We start from the raw sequence: 17,669 nt of genomic DNA on the forward strand, positions 1-17,669 counted from the left end.
ACCGTGTAAACGCCATCCCACACATCGTGCACCTGAAGGGTTTCTCTCCCGTGTGTGTTCCCTGGTGTTTTTTAAGAGTAGATGCATCTGAAAATGCCTTCCCACACACACTGCACTTGAAGGGTTTCTCTCCCGTGTGTGTTCTCCGGTGTGTTACAAGATTACATGACTGTGTAAACGCCATTCCGCACATCGTGCACCTGAAGGGTTTCTCTCCCGTGTGTGTTCTCTGGTGTTTTACAAGATCAGATGACTGTGCAAATGCCTTCACGCACACACTGCACCTGAAGGGTTTCTCTGTGTGTGTTCTCTGGTGTTTTTTAAGAGTAGATGAATCTGAAAATGCCTTCCCACACACACTGCACTTGAAGGGTTTCTCTCCCGTGTGTGTTCTCTGGTGGTTCTGAAAAACTGATGGCCATGCAAATGCCTTGTTACACACAGTACATTTGAAGGGTTTCTCTCCTGTGCGAGTTCTCTGGTGCCGTGTCAAATTTCCAGTCCGGTCCGTGCTGTATGCACGCTGGTCGCATTGTTGACTTGTCGTACCGAGCTGCGCTGACTGCCTTTGCTCCATCAGACCAATTCTGCAGAGGAAGCGTCAGCTGCAGACATAAAAAAATATCCACACCATCTACACGTCAGGCACAGAGGAATGCACACGTGACTTACACGTCTATACTTATTCATATATTCATGATGTAGTGAAAAAGTTTCCCAAATTCATCAGATTTGATGAACGTGCAAATGCCTTCCCGCACAGAGTGCACCTGAAGGGTTTCTCTCCACGGGCTGTTATGGCACACAATGAGAGGGCAAATGTCATGAATATGCCTGGAAGCCCTCATATCTGCAAAATGAATGTTAACCCAAAACTCCGAGCACACAATTTCCGCTGACTACAAAAGGAAGCTGCATGTGTGTGCTGTGTTCACCTCCTGTTTCCATTCTTATAAAGAGTTCCAGAGGAAAACAAAAATAAACTATTGTTTTTATATATCCTCCGTGTTCAACAGAGTTAATAGACTTTACTTCAAACACAAACTTGACACTGTCACACACTGCCATGGGTAAACAGGTGGTGGTGTGACCAGAACCATGCCTGGCCACCTTCATCTGCTCAGCATTAATTCTTCCTCACTCCACCAAGTAATGAATCGAGGATCAATCAACATAGCCGAGGCTATCCGTGTCTCTGTCTCTCTCTCCCCGTGGTGAAGGTGTTCCCCTCCACACATTCAGAGTCAACAGCGGCACGAGCTTAGCGTCTTTGACCGATAGATACAATGACGCACGTATTGTTGGTTCTTTCAGTAAAGTCACGTAGATAGAAAATAAAAATAACAGATTAAATTCAATAAGATAAAGACCACTTGTGTTGCGATCGAAACGTCGTGGGTTTATTGCTTTATTTTTATTTTTCATTTAATTTATAATCTTTTATTTTATTTTCTATCTACGTGACTTTACCGAAAGAACCAAGAATATGAATTCCTGCAGTCACCAAAGTTTTAAGTCAAAACATTCACACACGTTGACAAAGCCTCACCTTGTGTTGTTGTGGGCAGGTCGCTTCTGATAACAAGAGCAGTATAGCAGCTCAAGCAGGCTTGGCCTGGTGAAAAAAATAAAAAAATTCGTGAATATTGACAATAAAACAAAAGGTACAAAGTGGCGAGCCGGGTGAAGACAAATTAAACTTAAGCGAGATAATTAAAGTGAATGCAATCAGGCGAGGGCAGGACGCAAGGCCCCGCGTGGCTAGGCCCCGCGTTGTAAAGTTCCAACCTGGACATCGATTCCCATGCTCGCTGCTACTCAACTGACATCCCTACGAGAGAGAGAGGCTCTACCTTGGTAAACAACAACAACCACCACAACAACCACAATCGCAATGAGAATTTCTCACCTCGGATTTTAGTGCAGGAAGCGGATGTCACGCGGCAGCAGGTGACATGACGTCACTTCCGGGGAACGGGACACGCTCCTCCCACAATGAGCTTCTCCGTAAATAAATAAATTAGAGTATGAATAAATGATGTTAATGTACCTTTCGATATTAGTTCATTTTAGTTCATTAGTTCACTTATTTGGTATATCCCTGTGAGCCATTCGGCTCTTGAATCGGGTGCAACTGCAACAAACAAAAAACATGAACAAGAAAACATCTTAAAGTGATTATGTGACTGTGCAAACAGAAAATACAGGAAAAAAAAATATCAAAATATTCCTGAAATAGCACCGTACACCAACTCTGTGTGCAAAAATCCCAGTGGGATGCAAGTCAAATAACAACAACAACCACAATACAACTAAGATTAAGGCCATCAGTCTAACTCCGTACTACAATAAACATTAACATGGCCAAAACCAAAAAAACTTTTCGAAATCACCAAAATAAAAGCCATAAATGCAATGTAACAGTGATCATAGGGAGTGTGACCGAATTTTTTAGAATAAACTGCATAAATAAATTATAACACCAAAATCTAGAGCCATATTTTAGGCCACTGAATAGTAGTGGCAGCTAGGGGTGTACAACTCCTCTAGAGCAGTTTTGAGTGAAGATCTCATAGGTAGTGATTCAAGTTGCAGTTTATTGGCAATAGCATTCCAGACCCTGGGGTCATGAATAGCAAAGGCCCTTCCTCCAGTTTTTGTACGGCAATAGGGAATGTGAAGCTGGTAAATGAGCGAAGACCTGAGGTCAAATTTGTTCTTTGAAACAGAGAGGAGATCCAGTAGGTAGTCTGCGGAATTTTTTGTAAGTACATCGTGAATAAATAAGATCTGGTGCACAAGCCGTCGAACATTAAGAGATGTTAAGTTTGACCCAATGTAGAGATCACAGTGGTGAGTCTATGGGGCAGTGTTGAGTCTATGGGCAGTGTTGAGTCTATGGGCAGTGTTGAGTCTCTGGGCAGTGCTGAGTCTATGGGCAGTGTTGAGTCTATGGGCAGTGCTGAGTCTATGGGCAGTGTTTATCAGTTCTACAGAATCTGAGCCTCGCTCGCACTGCGTGTTCGCCTATCCGCACTACGATTTATAAAAGCGCCCTGCTAAGGCCTCACGTGATAGCAGCCCCGCCGAGTCACCTGCCCGTGATTCGAGGCACGGAACGTCGAATCTCCTCCTCCACCACGAACACACGAGGACATTTTTTGTTTGTAACCTCACCACGAAGGAGGATATAGCTCAAGACCTCCCCCCAGACACCTACACAGCGTTGCGCTGGTGAGTGCCGTGTTGAGGCCTATTCCGGGAGTGTCACCGGTCTCGGCTAGATTGCCCAGCCGACCGAGGCGGCACTTTGGCCGGCTACAGATGCCGCTGTCATGCGATGGTCTCCATAGAGACCTGAAAGATGGTCTCTAGGTTATGTTGTGGGTTGGCAAGCTTCCAAAGGATGCCTGAAGGCTGCCGCTCGGCTTTTGTAACGAATCTTTGCTGCGTGTTTTAAACTTGAATTATTTGCAATGCACGCGTGTCAATGTGCTCTAGAGGAGTTGTACAACCCTAGCTGCCACTGCTATTCAGTGGCCTAAATTATGGCTCTAGATTTGTGTTATAATTTATTTATGTAGTTTATTGTTAAAAATTCTGTCACAGTCCCTATGATCACTGTTACATTGGATTTATGGCTTTTATTTTGGTGATTTCGAAAAGTTTTTTTTGGTTTTGGCCATGTTTTTGTTTATTGTAGTACGGAGTTAGACTGATGGCTTTAATCTTAGTTGTCTTGTGGTTGTTATTGTTATTTGACTTGCATCCCACTGGGATTTTTGCACACAGCGTTGGTGTACGGTGCTATTTCAAGAATATTTTGATATTTTTTCCTGTATTTTCTGTTTGCACAGTCACATAATCACTTTAAGATGTTTTCTTGTTCATGTTTTTTGTTTGTTCCGGTTGCACCCGATTCAAGAGCCGAATGGCTCACAGGGCTATACCAAATAAATGAACTATGAACTATGCGTCGCTCAAAGACTTGACTCGAGCGCGTCGCGTTCAAGCTCGCTTTGTCTACCTTAGGAGCTTACAAAGTGCCGCCCAATAATTTACCGTGCGTCTGCCTCTTAGGCCGAGTGAATCGCTTGAACAAGTGCACATTCAGAAGCGTAAACTCTGCGAGTATCTCGTTTTAAATTTTGATTTGAAGCTTTCGTGACTGCGGTAATTCATATTCTTAACTCTTTCGGTAAAGTCAGAGTTGAAGGGAAACAATAAAACAATAAAATATATATAAAACAAAAAAAATTCTCACGACGTTTCGACCTGATGACGACCGTTTGTGTTATGGTCGAAACGTCGTGAGAATTTTTGTTTTATATATATTATTGTTTCCCTTCAACGTGACTTTACCGAAAGAGCTCAGAATATCTCGTTTTATTCATAGTCTGTGTTTCCAAGGACAAAAACAATTGCGCGTTCTCATTACCAATACATCGACCTGGCTGGCGGTCACACTTGCCAGGAGCCCCTTTCCCTGTCGGCTTGACATTTTTTTCAACTCAATTGTTTTTTTTACGCAGCTCTTGGACAGACGTGCGGCAGTGTTGGTTTATACCCTGGGAGGTGCTCTCACTTCAGGGGCTGTTTCATTGATGGGAAAAAAACCTGAGCTGGGGCTGTAATCAATGTTGTTTTATTGATCTAGTTTAAAACATCAGCACGAACATCGGTGCCAAACTAACACGATGTGAGGCGCTAGATTTGAAGCTCCCGCGATGTGCAAGGATTCATACTCTTTGGATTTTTTTCGGTAAAGCCGCAGAGGTAAAAAAAAATCAAGTTAAACCCAAGTTAAACTTTAGCAGCCTTATAGTTTACAGCAGTATACTCTGCAAGGCAACCAGTTTGTCAGCTTAACTACTGCCTCCTGCCTCTGGTTCACGTGTGTAACGCTCTTCAACCTGCACACGGCCATCTCTCCGTCCCCAACCCCCTGCAGCATAACAGAAGGCGGCTTAACATTAGCCCCCCACGGCCCTTCTTATCTCCCCCCCCCCTTAACCTGTATACAATCTCGGGTGTCTTAGAGTTCTCTTCACCTGATGCAGCAATTTTGCCGTGACGGTTTCCACCTCAAGACGGAAGCTTGTGCTGCTGCCTCCGAAACGTCGTGATTTTAATTGAGTTTTTTTTCCACTTATTTATTTTATAGATTTTTTTACCTACGTGACTTTAGCAAAAAAAAACAAAGAGTCCAATGCGAGGAGGCATTTCCCCCAACGTTCGTTTTCTGCGGTGGCAAAAAATGCAGCCTCTGCGAAACGATGAGAACCTAAACATTTTGCTCAACGCAGGAGGAACGTGTCCATCAGTGAGGGAGCCTTAGGCATGCATCCAATTGTCCCGTTGTGAAGGAGGAGGTCTTTAACCCGGCATGGTTGTCACCTGGTGTACAGGAGGTCGTGGGGTTTGATACCGACTCTGACACTCCCTGCTCTATCTTTGGAGTTGACGTTTCTCGCGCCCCGCAGCCGCGTGGATTTCTCTCCCAGAGTCCTCCGGTTTTTTCCCCTGCACATTCAGAAACGCCACGCGTTTAGAGTATTTTGCCCTGAATGTCCACTTGATATCAGCCCACCGTTTATGGGCCAATGTCTCTTCTTAAAAAGAGCTATGTAGCACGGTGGTGTGCTTCGCGTGGCAAGATTAAACATTGGTTAGTTTTATTAGTATATATATTTTTTAAGTGATTTGTTTTACTCTTCCTGTAACTCTGCACTCACGCCGTGTTTTTGTTTTGTGTTTGTTGTCATGTTCTGACTCAGCGCCACAACTGGACATCTGTGAAAAAAAGAGCTTCGTAGCGCTTTGGATTCCTCCTCTTGCAGTCTAAATAAATATCATTCCCACTGCTCCTCCTACTCCCTCCCCTTCACCCCTCCTAGCCAAGTGAAGGAAGCCGCCAGGCCGACCATCTGCCACCCCCCCCCCCCAATGGAGACTTTCCACACCACCACCCGTTTAGTGGCCTTGCTGGTCGTTGTGCTGGGCGACCGTCACAACCCCTTCGCCCTGCCCCTTGACCGTGAGTAGCAAACAGCGCCGCTACCCCACTTGAGACGATGCCCCCTCTCAACGCTACTCCCACTAAAGGCCATCGACTAAACTCGACTCTTTTGACTTCACTAGGCAATGCCCACTGAGCTTCGACGTTCAAGCGGGGCCGAGTACTCGAAACACTTGTGGGTATCTGTGTGAGTAGTGTGTGGGTATCTGTGTGAGTAGTGTGTGGGTCTCTGTGTGAGTAGTGTGTGGGTCTCTGTGTGAGTAGTGTGTGGGTCTCTCTGTGTGAGTAGTCTGTGGGTCTCTGTGTGAGTAGTGTATGGGTCTCTGTGTGAGTAGTGTGTGGGTCTCTGTGTGAGTAGTGTGTGGGTCTCTGTGTGAGTAGTGTGTGGGTCTCTGTGTGAGTAGTGTGTGGGTCTCTCTGTTAGTAGTGTATGGGTCTCTCTGTGAGTAGTCTGTGGGTCTCTGTGTGAGTAGTGTGTGGGTCTCTCTGTGAGCAGTCTGTGGGTCTCTGTGTGAGTAGTGTGTGGGTCTCTCTGTTAGTAGTGTATGGGTCTCTCTGTGAGTAGTGTGTAGGTCTCTCTGTGAGCAGTGTGTGGGTCTCTGTGTGAGTAGTCTGTGGGTCTCTCTGTGAGTAGTCGATTCTGAGCGCGGCGCGGGGGGAGAGACGCCCGGAAGGACCCGGAGGGAGAAATCCACGCGACCGCCACGGTGACGAGAGGCCAACGCGAGAAACAACCACTCCGAGCCGCAGAACCTCGCAGGCGAGAGGGAGAGAGAGGGTTCTGAAAATCGATTTTTTTTATATTTTTTAAAAACCCACTTTGTGCGAATCGCCTTCTACGACCCCCCCCCCCCTCCACGACTCGTAGGGGGGGACGCGGCAGCCCCCCGACGACCGCCTCACACAGCCAGCGCCCCGCAGATGCTGTCGGAGCCAGACAGGATATACAGGGCGAGAGAGGGAGAGGCGGTGTACATGGAGTGCTCGGTGTTGGCGTGGCCGCCCGCCACCATCCTGTGGTGAGACCGAACGCCGCGCCAGAGCGTCCGTCCCTCTCCGCCTCTCCTCTCGCTCTCCGCTCGCTGGAGACTCTTTTTGTTTATTTCACCGCCTGATGCCCACCGAGCCGTGCAGCTGTTTTTCAGAAGCTACCCGGCCATGTCGCAAACGACAACCCTGACGACGAAGAGGCTCCTCGTTCGGCACGCCGTCATCGCGCCTCGAAGCTCCCTGTCGCGAGGGCTGTACGTGCCCTGAACTTCTTTCGCACCCTACGTGGCCAACCGTGCTAATCTGTGCCTCCGTGGACCTGGGTTTCCGTGGGTCTCTCTATATGTGTACGTGCCCTGAACTTCTTTCGCACCCTACGTGGCCAACCGTGCTAATCAGAGGCACGGGAGCTGAGTCTGTTTTGTGAATGCCGCCAGCGGGTTTGCATGGCTGGCCACGTGCGGAGCGAAAGAAGTTCAACATAGAACACTCCCATAGACTTCAATGTTAAAGGCTCCCATAGACTTCAATGTTAAAGGCTCCCATAGACTTCAATATTAAAGGCTCCCATAGATTTCAATGTTAAAGGCTCCCATAGACTTCAATGTTAAAGGCTCCCATAGGCTTCAATGTTAAAGGCTCCCATAGGCTAACATTTATAATTTCGCGCGCGCGGGGGCGGGGTACGGCGACTGTCGATGGCCGCCACGCGGACGTGGCTCAGAGCGAGAGAGCGAGAGAGGGGCACTCAACGCGGCGGAGGGCCGCGTAAACCTCGCCGCTCCAACGTCCCCCGGGACGTTCGCCTCTGCGTCTCCCGAAGCCGCCGACCCCGGATCTCAAATCCCCCGACGGCATCGCCGTCAAACCTCAACGGTTCACGCCCCCCGCCTGCTCCCCCCCCACGCTTTCCCGTGCACCGCCAGGTTCAGGAACTACCGGAGCTTGAATGTTGAGGGCGAGCGCTTCCAGATCTTCGAGAACGGCACCCTTCACATCGTGGACTTGCGGCGCGAGGACTCGGACACTTACACCTGCTTCGCCACCAACAACCTGAACACCGGCCAGCTGCGGGCGCACCTCTCCGTCGAAGGTGAGCAAAGTCGCCGCCGGCAACAAACCCGTCGGCCGGAATCCCTCTCCGATCCGGCGCCGAGCCGTTAACCGCCGCCGTTCCGCAACCGCCGCCATCGAAGACGAAGATCCCCCACCGTGTAGCCCAGGGGTGGGCAAATGTTTTACTCGCGAGCCACAGTGGATTCTAAAATTTGACAGAGGGGCCGGGCCAGGAACAGATGGATGGAGTGTTTGTGTGAACTAAATATAAATGACGTGTTAAAAATCATGACGTGAAAGGATTTGGCCTTTAACAGGTAGCAAAGCATTCATTTGCAAGGCAATTTAACAAATTGCACGAACATGAACAATACAAAAACATGTCGTAACGTGACTGATCAAACATCGTGAAAACAGCGCCATCTAATGGGGAAATGGGGGCAATTACAGGAGAAAGGTAAAATTTAATTTAATAATAATAATATTTGGACAAGTTCGGCGGGCCAGATTAAAAAGCCCAACGGGCCGTATACTGCCCGGGGGCCGTACTTTGCCCACGTCTGGTGTAGCCTCAACAGGCCGCGGGGGCAAGCGCTGTTAGCAAGTAGCACCTGTGAAGGCCGGCACGGCGCACGAGGGGGTGGGTGGCCAGCGCCACGCCCGACCGCCTTTGTCTCCCCGGTGCTGGCGATGTTCGCCACACACCGCGCCGGGTGCTCGGTTGAGGCCGAGTCGACCTAGGGGAGGCCCAAGACCGGTTCAGATAATCGTCACCGCGTGTTGGTGGCCGTGAGCGGGAATCGAACTCGGGTTCGGCCGGGTTCGTAGCGCGGCGTAGCGCGGCGTAGACCGCTACACCCGCCGCCGCCACCACCGCCACCATTAACTACCACCACCATCACCCCCACAACCACCCCCACAGTGGCGCCGGGCGGTGAGGAGGAGGACGAGGAGGAGGACGAGGACGGGGAGGACGAGGAGGAGGACAAGGAGGAGGACGAGGACAAGGAGGACGAGGAGGAGGACGAGGAGGACGAGGAGGAGGGCCAGGACGATGGCAAGGAGGCCTCTACGTCCTCGCCATCGGCCCCCAACGCCGGTAGCGGCCGTGACGGCGGTGCTGACGAGGGCGAGGATGACGACGACGAGCTGTTAGCTACCTCGCGAGGTACGCGGGAGGGCGGCGGCTTGGATCGTCTGACCACCCTGACGATGCAAATGGCCGTGGTCAGCCCAATGAGGTCGGCGGCGCGGAAAGTCCTGGGTTTAAAAAAACCTGGGTTTCGGCCACCCCGTGAATCTCCATTGGCTGCTCGGGTTCCCAAGTGCTTGCTCCATTTATGCTTGGATTCAATGTTAAAGGCTCCCATAGGCTTCGATGTTAAAGGCTCCCATAGACTTAAATGTTAAAGGCTCCCATAGACTTCAATGTTACAGGCTCCCATAGACTTCAATGTTACAGGCTCCCATAGACGTCAATGTTAAAGGCTCCCATAGACTTCAATGTTAAAGGCTCCCATAGACTTCAATGTTAAAGGCTCCCATAGATTTCGATTTAAAGCTTTCGTGACTGCAAGGATTCATCTTCTTTGGTTCTTTCGGTAAAGTCACTCCAGCGCTGTCCTCCAGTCTCGTCCCCTTCACCTGATGAAGGCCGCTTGTGTTGTGGCCGAAACGTCGTGAGAATATTATTGTGTTATTTTATTTTTTCTATTTATTCTTTTATTCTCATTCTACGTGACTTTACCGAAAGAACCAAAGAAGATGGTTCCCATAGACTTCAATGTTAAAGGCTCCCATAGACTTCAATGTTAAAGGCTCCCATAGACTTCAATGTTAAAGTCTCCCATAGACTTCAATGTTAAAGTCTCCCATAGACTTCAATTTTAAAGGCTCCCATAGACTTCAATGTAAAAGGCTCCCATAGACTTCAATATAAAAGGCTCCCATATACTTCAATGTTAAAGGCTCCCATAGACTTCAATGTTAAAGGCTCCCATAGACTTCAATGTTAAAGGCTCCTAGTCTTCAATGTTAAAGGCTCCCATAGACTTCAATGTTACAGGCTCCCATAGACTTAAATGTTACAGGCTCCCATAGACTTCAATGTCAAAGGCTCCCATAGACTTCAATGTTAAAGGCTCCCATAGACTTCAATGTTAAAGGCTCCCATAGACTTCAATGTTAAAGGCTCCCATAGATTTCGATTTAAAGCTTTCGTGACTGCAAGGATTCATCTTCTTTGGTTCTTTCGGTAAAGTCACTCCAGCGCTGTCCTCCAGTCTCGTCCCCTTCACCTGATGAAGGCCGCTTGTGTTGTGGCCGAAACGTCGTGAGAATATTATTGTGTTATTTTATTTTTTCAATTTATTATTTTATTCTCATTCTACGTGACTTTACTGAAAGAACCAAAGAAGATGGCTCCCATAGACTTCAATGTTAAAGGCTCCCATAGACTCCAATGTAAAAGGCTCCCATATACTTCAATGTTAAAGGCTCCCATAGACTTCAATGTTAAAGGCTCCCATAGACTCACGGAGGTGCACATCGAGGGCAGTCAACAAAGTTGCGGTCAAACGGAGATAAAAGAACGATTTGACAATAAAAATAATCTCAGCATCGCAACTCTGGGCAGGGGTTTGCTGTTTTGGCAAAGAGCGTTGTTGACATGCGGGGGGTGGTGGTGGTGGTGCACCGCACACCGCAGAGGAGTTACAATCGGGCACCCGACGTCGATGATGTGACAGTCGGCGTTTTAATTTACCAAATAGTTTTAAACGTAGTGTGATGGATCGTCTCTCTGAATGAGTGATTGGGTGGGTGGGTGAGTGGCTGAGTGAACAAGTGAGGAAGAGGTTTCAGTCTCAACTACCAACAACCTCCAACAAATCTTCCATCCCTTAGGAGGTGGTGGCGGTGTTGGTGGTGTTGATGGTGGTGGTGTTGGTGGTGTTAGTGGTGTTGGTTGTGTTGGTGGTGTTGGTGGTGGTGTTGGTGGTGTTGGTGGTGTTGGTGTTGGTGGTGTTGGTGGTGGTGGTGTTAGTGGTGTTGGTGGTGTTGGTGGTGGTGTTGGTGGTGATGTTGGTGATGTTGGTGATGTTGGTGGTCTTGGTGGTGTTGGTGGTGATGTTGGTGGTGTTGGTGGTGGTGTTGGTGGTGGTGTTGGTGGTGTTGGTGGTGGTGGTGTTGGTGTTGTTGGTGGTGGAGATGGAGGAGGAGCCGGAGGGGGTAAGAGTCCCCCCGGTACTCGTACATCGCTCTCATCGTAGCGATGGCGACTGACGTCTCGTTTCTCCGCTTGCCCCTTTGCAGCGACGACATCATCAGCGACGACGTCAGCGGCGGTGACATCAGCGGTGACGACGTCAGCGGCGACGACGTCAGCGGGGCGGGCGTCCGCCACCAGCAAGGCGTCTTGCTGTCCCGGTGCCGCTTGGCCCACGGCGCTTCTGCTCACGCTGGTGCCGTCGTGGCGCTGCGGCGGCGACGTCTAGAAGGAAGCTTTTCTTTCCCGCTCTCGCAAAAAGCTTCACGATTTGCGATGCCCCGTTGTGTTCCGACATCGTTTCTCGTTTCCACGCATTCACGTTGTCTGAGTTTTATTGGGGGAGAAAAGTAACGCGCCGTGTGCCCGCGACGTCTCGCGGAGAGCCGTCTTGCGTGACGATTTTAAACACGAGTTGCGAAGTTGTTCCGCCCTGAAGTTGTTCCGTGCTACGGAACATGGCAAGTTAGCTGTTGCTGCTGTTGTTGACACAAATGTTGCCGTTGTTGATGGTCCAGCTGAGGCTGGGAGAAGGTGCCAGAGTCTTGCGGGGCGAACGCTGTTGTGGATCTGGGGTGGGGGGGGGGCGCTGTAGTGCTGTGTGAGTGATGTACAGCAAAGGGAGACTAGAGTCTTGTGCGTCCGTCTCGTCTCACACGCTTAGGTGAGGACATCACTGACGAAGAATAATATTTTGTTAGCAGGTGAAGAAGGGCCCACAACTGGGGCCTATCGTTGGCTTCCGATTTCACCGATTTCCTCGAGTCGAAATAAAAAACATCTGATTATGAATATAACAGCACGAGCTTTAACTACCCGGCTTCGCCCGGGACTTGGATTCACCATGTCCGGCCGCCTTTGTCTCCCGATGTTCACACCACAACATTTACTCGTTTGAGGCTGAGTCGACCTAGGGGAGGCCCAGGACCGGTTGAAATAATCGTCACCGGTGGTGGCCATGAGCGGGAATCGAACTCGGGTCGCCGGGTTCGTAGCGCGGCGTAGCGCTAACCACTACACTACAATGAGTTTCGCTTCCACACACACACACAGACACACAGACACACACAGACACAAACACAGACAGACACACAGACACACACACACAGACACACACACAGACAACGCTAACCGCTACACTACAATACGTTACTCTTCCACACACACACAGACACACACACAGACACACACACAGACAACGCTAATCGCTACACTACAATGCGTTACGCTTCCACACACACACAGACAACGCTAATCGCTACACTGCAATGCGTTACGCTTCCACATGCACGGGTCATGTGACAGATTTGACGTCACAGCTCACTTGCCGTGCAAAAAATAAATGCATTATTGAGCTCCCCCCCCCCCCTAAAATAGAAACTAAAAGTGTATTTTTATAATGTTTGCACGGTGTACAGTCTGGAAAGTACCCACATGGCAAATTTCAAGTTTGTTGCATGTCGGGAAGTACGCTAAACATTTTGAACAGACACACATAATCACAACTGTGCCTTTCATATATATGGAGATAAGGGAAACTAGCGTTCACAACTATCACGGTTTGAAAGAGACGCTTAACGACGCCTCGGTGTTTAAAGAAGTTGTTACCACGTAAAATCTCCACATTCTATGGGGAACAAAATAAACACATGCTCCAGTTTAAATGCCCCGACCACCTCCACAGCCTGAGAAGCCATTCAAACACCGCCCGTGAGATCACCACGGAGCTTAGGCCAAGTTCGCTGACAGGTCACGGGACAGACCCAGATGCCATGGGTTGACTGAGACAATTGGCAGATGCATCACAGTACACATCCACACCCACCCTCCCACTCACCCGCCGACCGATTCACCCACCCTTTCACTCAATTACCCACCCACTCATCTACCCATCCAGTCGTTTGCCCACTCACCTACCCACCCACTCACCTACCCACCCACTCATCTACACATCCAGTCATTCGCCCACTCACCTGCCCACCCACCTACCCACTCACCTACCTACCCACTCACCTACCCACTCACTCACCTACCCACCCACTCACCTACCCACCCACTCACCTACCCATCTACTCACCTATCCACCCACTCATCTACCCATCCAGTCATTCGCCCACTCACTCACCTACCCACCCACTCATCTACCCATCCAGTCATTTGCCCACTCACCTACCCATCCACTCACCTACCCACCCACTCACCTACCCACTCACTCACCTACCCACTCACTCACCCATCCACTCATCTACCTACCCACTCACTCACCTACCCACTCACTCACCTACCCACCCACTCACCTACCCACCCACTCATCTACCCATCCAGTCATTCGCACACTCACCTACCCACCCACTCACCTACCCACCCACTCACCTACCCACTCACTCACCTACCCACCCACCCATCTACCCATCCAGTCATTCGCCCACTCACCCTCCCCACACCACACCGCACCGTTTGAACCTCTTCCTCCTGCGCTGATACGAGCCGTCATCAAAGATGTTCGCAGCCGCCGGGTCCACGACCCAGTGATTGCTTCTGCCCGGCCGGCCCGGCCTTCTGGGCACTTTAACGAAGCAGTCTCCAAACGTGAGGCAGCGACGGACAGAGTTTCCCCGCTTCTTGTCATTGTTCTGGTAGAAGGGGAAGTTCTCGGTAATTAATCAACGGATGTCCCTCGCTGTCAGGCGCCCCTCGGCCGGGTTGACAATTGCCATTGTGGTGCCACAACAGAGAAGCCGCTCCGTCGAAACCGGGGCCGTCGCTGTGCTGCTGCGACCGAGAAGCCACCCGGCTCCCATCACAGCACTTCCCCTGTCCCCCCCCCCACCTAAACACACACACTCAAGTACGGCCTCATGGGGAGGGGGGGGCACCTGCCCTGAGTTTTTACCCGAGAGGCCCCCTCGTGGGGGTGCTCCACGGTTTCTCAGGGTCAGGGGATTGGCAGGCACCCCCCCCCACCCCCCCCCAGGCCAAATGGCACTGCGGCGCCGTGGTTTAACTTAGAATTAAATGACCACGGAGAACTCGCTGAGAACCGCAGTGAGGAGATGCCCAAGACACACGCGGACCAGCAGACAGGTGGGGAGCGGGGCAGCGCGGGTTAAGCTTCTCTACCCATGGTGCACCGCGGGCTAGCGTCTCTACCCATGATGCACCGCGGATTACCGGCTGGACCCGTGATGCACCGCGGATGGGCGGTGCGAGGGCTTTGAAAGGAGGATAAAAAGGGATGCTTTGGGGAAGCACGGGGCCATTTTTTTATTTGGAGATCAACAGGAGGGAGGGATCGCGGAGCCGTCACCTGACTGTTACTCGCACGTCCGTGAGACGGGGCAGAGAACAGCCAGATGCTGGTTACAGCATCATCTATCCGCGACCTCCATCGCTGCGAGGTCGGACCGTAAGTACGAGGGAGAGAGGTAAGACAAAGGGATGAAATTCGGAGAGAAAATAGAGGGCAGACAGGTCCATTAAGTATCAGGCAGTAGCGAGATAGGTTAGACCTGTCCTGCTGGTCCGTACTGACACACAGTCTAGTTCGATACTCGCGGGGAATAAAACCACATAGGATAAAGCTGTGTCGTGGTCACTGTGAGTGCGAGGAGGGAGACGGAGTGTTTGGTGTTCGCATACCGGTACGAGTGTGTACAGAGTGTTTTGTGTTCGCGCGCATACGCGGCTGTTTGCAGCGAATAAGGGAGTAGAATGTGCCTAGTGTCCGTACCTGTACGATCGTTTACAGTATTGTTCAGCGTGCGCGTACCTACACGAATATTTTCGGTGGTGCCCAGTGCTCGCGTACCTGCGCAATAGCCTACAGTAGCGCTTTGTGCTCGCGCGCCTGTCTGACGGGGTGGCGGGGTGGCGGGCGCGCACTCGCGCAATTGTCTAATAGCGAATCAAGCGATTGGTGTGCGCGAATACGCAGCTGTGTAAACAGCCCGTTAAATCGGAGCAAAGTAATCGCGGCGTGTTTGTTTTTGCTTAAGTGCGTGGAGCGTGGGTGGGAGGGAATCCCACGGGGGCGCGCCGCGCTTGTTTATTCCTGTGCAGGACAGGGTTTTACTTTGCGAGCGCGCTCACCGCGACACGCCGCCGTTGAACCGGGTAGCGCATCGCGAGCGTAAAGCGTATGAGCCGCTAATTAAGCTACGCAAACGCGGTCGACATCCCAGGCAGAGGTACAGGGGGGCGAGGCATTAGGGGTCGGTAGTCTGGACCTGACAGAGCAGCCGGGGGGTAGCGGTATGAGTGGAATGGGGGAGTCGGTGGGCAACGGCCCCGACAATTCAGTGATGGCGGGGGACAGTAGCCCCCACATTTTTCCTCCCCCAGGACCTCACAGAAATGCTCAGAAAATCTACAAACCTGTTCCTGGGGGTCGGAGATTGGATCACCGTTTTTCCCCTAATGATGGTAATAGGTGTGGCCCTGCAGGTTACTTTTTTGATGGAGTTAAATAGAGATTTGTGATCGCGGGCCACTGAGGCAGACTTCATCTCCTCAGCAACCCGCGACCACCACCCATCCTTGCAGCGCCTCACGGCTCTCCGAACCTCCGAGGGAAGGCTGCGGTAAGCCTCCTCATTCTCTGACGTGGAATTCTGTTGCCAATAACAGTGGGCTTGTCGCTGTTTCTCAACCATCCTGAACACCTCTTCTGTCAGCCAGGGTCTCCTGGGAGGTCTGGAACGCGTACCCAAAGCAGCCATTGCAGCTGCATGAGTCACAGTCCTAAACGTCGCCCATTTACCCTCGACATCAGGAAGACTCGGGGACAATGCCAATCCCAGCCACACGCGATGATGAAATTCTCGCTTGCAACTTTCATCAGATAACTGAGACCAGACCACTTTAGGTTGGAATGGGGTCCTGGGTGTACACCCACCACCGGAGTGGAAGAATGGTAGGCGCATCTGACAGATGACTAGTCGATGGTCAGAGGGCAGATCAGCTCCACGGTCGGTCCTGGTGTCAAGGACATGGGCTCGCATCCGCTGGTCCGTCACTATGTAGTCCAGCAGATGTTCTTGCTTGGACCCGGCATGCATCCATGACATTGTGTGGATGCGCCGGTGCCGGAACAGCGTGTTGGTAATTACAAGCCCATGGGCTGCACAAAAATCTAGCAGCCTCCTACCATTGTTATTGAGCTTATCTGGCCCATGCCCTCCAATCACTCCAGCCCAGGTGCCAGCATCATGGCCAACTCGGGCATTGAAGTCACCCAACATAATGACACTATCCCGAGGTGCCGCTTTAGCCAGCACCTGTGACAGGAGGTCATAGAAGGCATCTGACTCATCGGCTTTGCCTGCATCCCTCCACGGATGTTCGTCTTCGGTGGGGGCATAATTAACCACGACCACCACTCCTCACCTCCGGTTGATGGGAAGGCGAGCCCAAAGTAGCCTTGGGCTTACAGCTTCCCACACCTCACCGCCACGCTCCCACGCCCCCTATCTCCTCGCGGTGCCGGACGGGCAACTCTGTCGTGGACAGTGCTGTGGGGGGAGGGCCAATTCCGATTGGCTCCTCCCCTCATGGCGTCTGTGTCCAGCACAGTGGCTAAATGGGGGCTCTGGACGGGTGCGAGGGGCTGGTAACCCCTCCACCTTCAATTAATTACCACTAAACCACGAGTTAAACTGAAATATGTAACTAATAAGCTTGTGCCGGAGGCCCTGGGGGGACAGGCGTCTATGACATCTCCTGGCCAAACCCCAATTGGCGGAGCCAGGAGATTGAATCTCTATCCTCGGGGCTCCTCCAGAAACAAGGAAAAGCCACTACGGATGGCCACGTGGAATGTTCGAACACTCACTGCGGAGAAGAGCTGCCATTCCTCTGTCGGGAGCTGAACCGGTACCGCCTGGATCTCTGTTGCATTCAGGAGGTCTGGTGGACCGGTTCTGGCTCCTGCCACCATGAGGGGTGGACAGTTCTCTACTCAGGGCAGCAGACTGCCAAACAACAGGGTGTGGCTCTTCTAAGGCCCCCCACACACACACACAGACAAAGACAAAGATCCCCCATATAGCCTGTAACAGACTGTAGGGGCAAGTGCTGTTAGCGAGCACCTATGAAGGCCGGAACGGTACACGAGGGGGTGGGTGGCCAGCACCACGCCCGACCGTCTTTGTCTCCCTAGTGGCGATGTTTACACACCACACCAGGTACTCATTTGAGGCTGAGTCGACCTAGGGGAGGCTCAGGACCGGTTCAGATAATCGTCACTGGTGTTGGCCGTGAGCGGGAATTGAACCCGGGTCGCCAGGTTCATAGCGCAGCGCGCTAACCGCTACACTATCGCTCCCCACACACAGACACACA

The 17,669-nt window shown here is 51.2% G+C and overlaps 1 protein-coding gene across 4 annotated transcripts; it reads left to right on the forward strand.

The window, feature by feature from the left end:
• Window positions 1-3,053: 3,053 nt before the first annotated feature.
• LOC142917877 (uncharacterized) lies at window positions 3,054-12,229 on the forward strand. 4 transcript variants are annotated; one of them, XM_076062214.1, is made up of 6 exons: window positions 3,054-3,234; window positions 5,778-6,037; window positions 6,888-7,038; window positions 7,936-8,102; window positions 8,988-9,233; window positions 11,378-12,222. In XM_076062214.1, exons 2-6 carry the CDS (start codon window positions 5,947-5,949, stop codon window positions 11,557-11,559), a joined length of 837 nt encoding a protein of 278 aa, XP_075918329.1. In that variant the 5' UTR covers window positions 3,054-3,234; window positions 5,778-5,946; the 3' UTR covers window positions 11,560-12,222. The 4 variants fall into 4 exon arrangements, with proteins under 4 accessions (XP_075918329.1, XP_075918327.1, XP_075918330.1 ...); XM_076062212.1 differs by having other exon boundaries at window positions 5,898-6,037; XM_076062215.1 differs by lacking the exon at window positions 5,778-6,037.
• The last annotated feature ends 5,440 nt before the right edge of the window (window positions 12,230-17,669 follow it).

Source organism: Petromyzon marinus, unplaced genomic scaffold (genome assembly GCF_048934315.1).
Source record: "Petromyzon marinus isolate PM22_M1 ecotype Great Lakes invasive population unplaced genomic scaffold, UKy_Petmar_22M1.pri1.0 PM_G_Scaffold_54, whole genome shotgun sequence".
NCBI classification, from domain to species: domain Eukaryota; kingdom Metazoa; phylum Chordata; class Hyperoartia; order Petromyzontiformes; family Petromyzontidae; genus Petromyzon; species Petromyzon marinus.

What these genes read in the sequence shown, in the direction of transcription:
- LOC142917877 (XM_076062214.1), top strand. Translation starts at nt 5,947, where the DNA reads ATGGAGACTTTCCACACCACCACCCGTTTAGTGGCCTTGCTGGTCGTT. An exon ending in CCGCCCGCCACCATCCTGTG is followed by an intron (nt 7,039 to 7,935) that starts GTGAGACCGAAC and finishes GTGCACCGCCAG; the next exon opens with GTTCAGGAACTACCGGAGCT. An exon ending in GGCGCACCTCTCCGTCGAAG is followed by an intron (nt 8,103 to 8,987) that starts GTGAGCAAAGTC and finishes CCACCCCCACAG; the next exon opens with TGGCGCCGGGCGGTGAGGAG.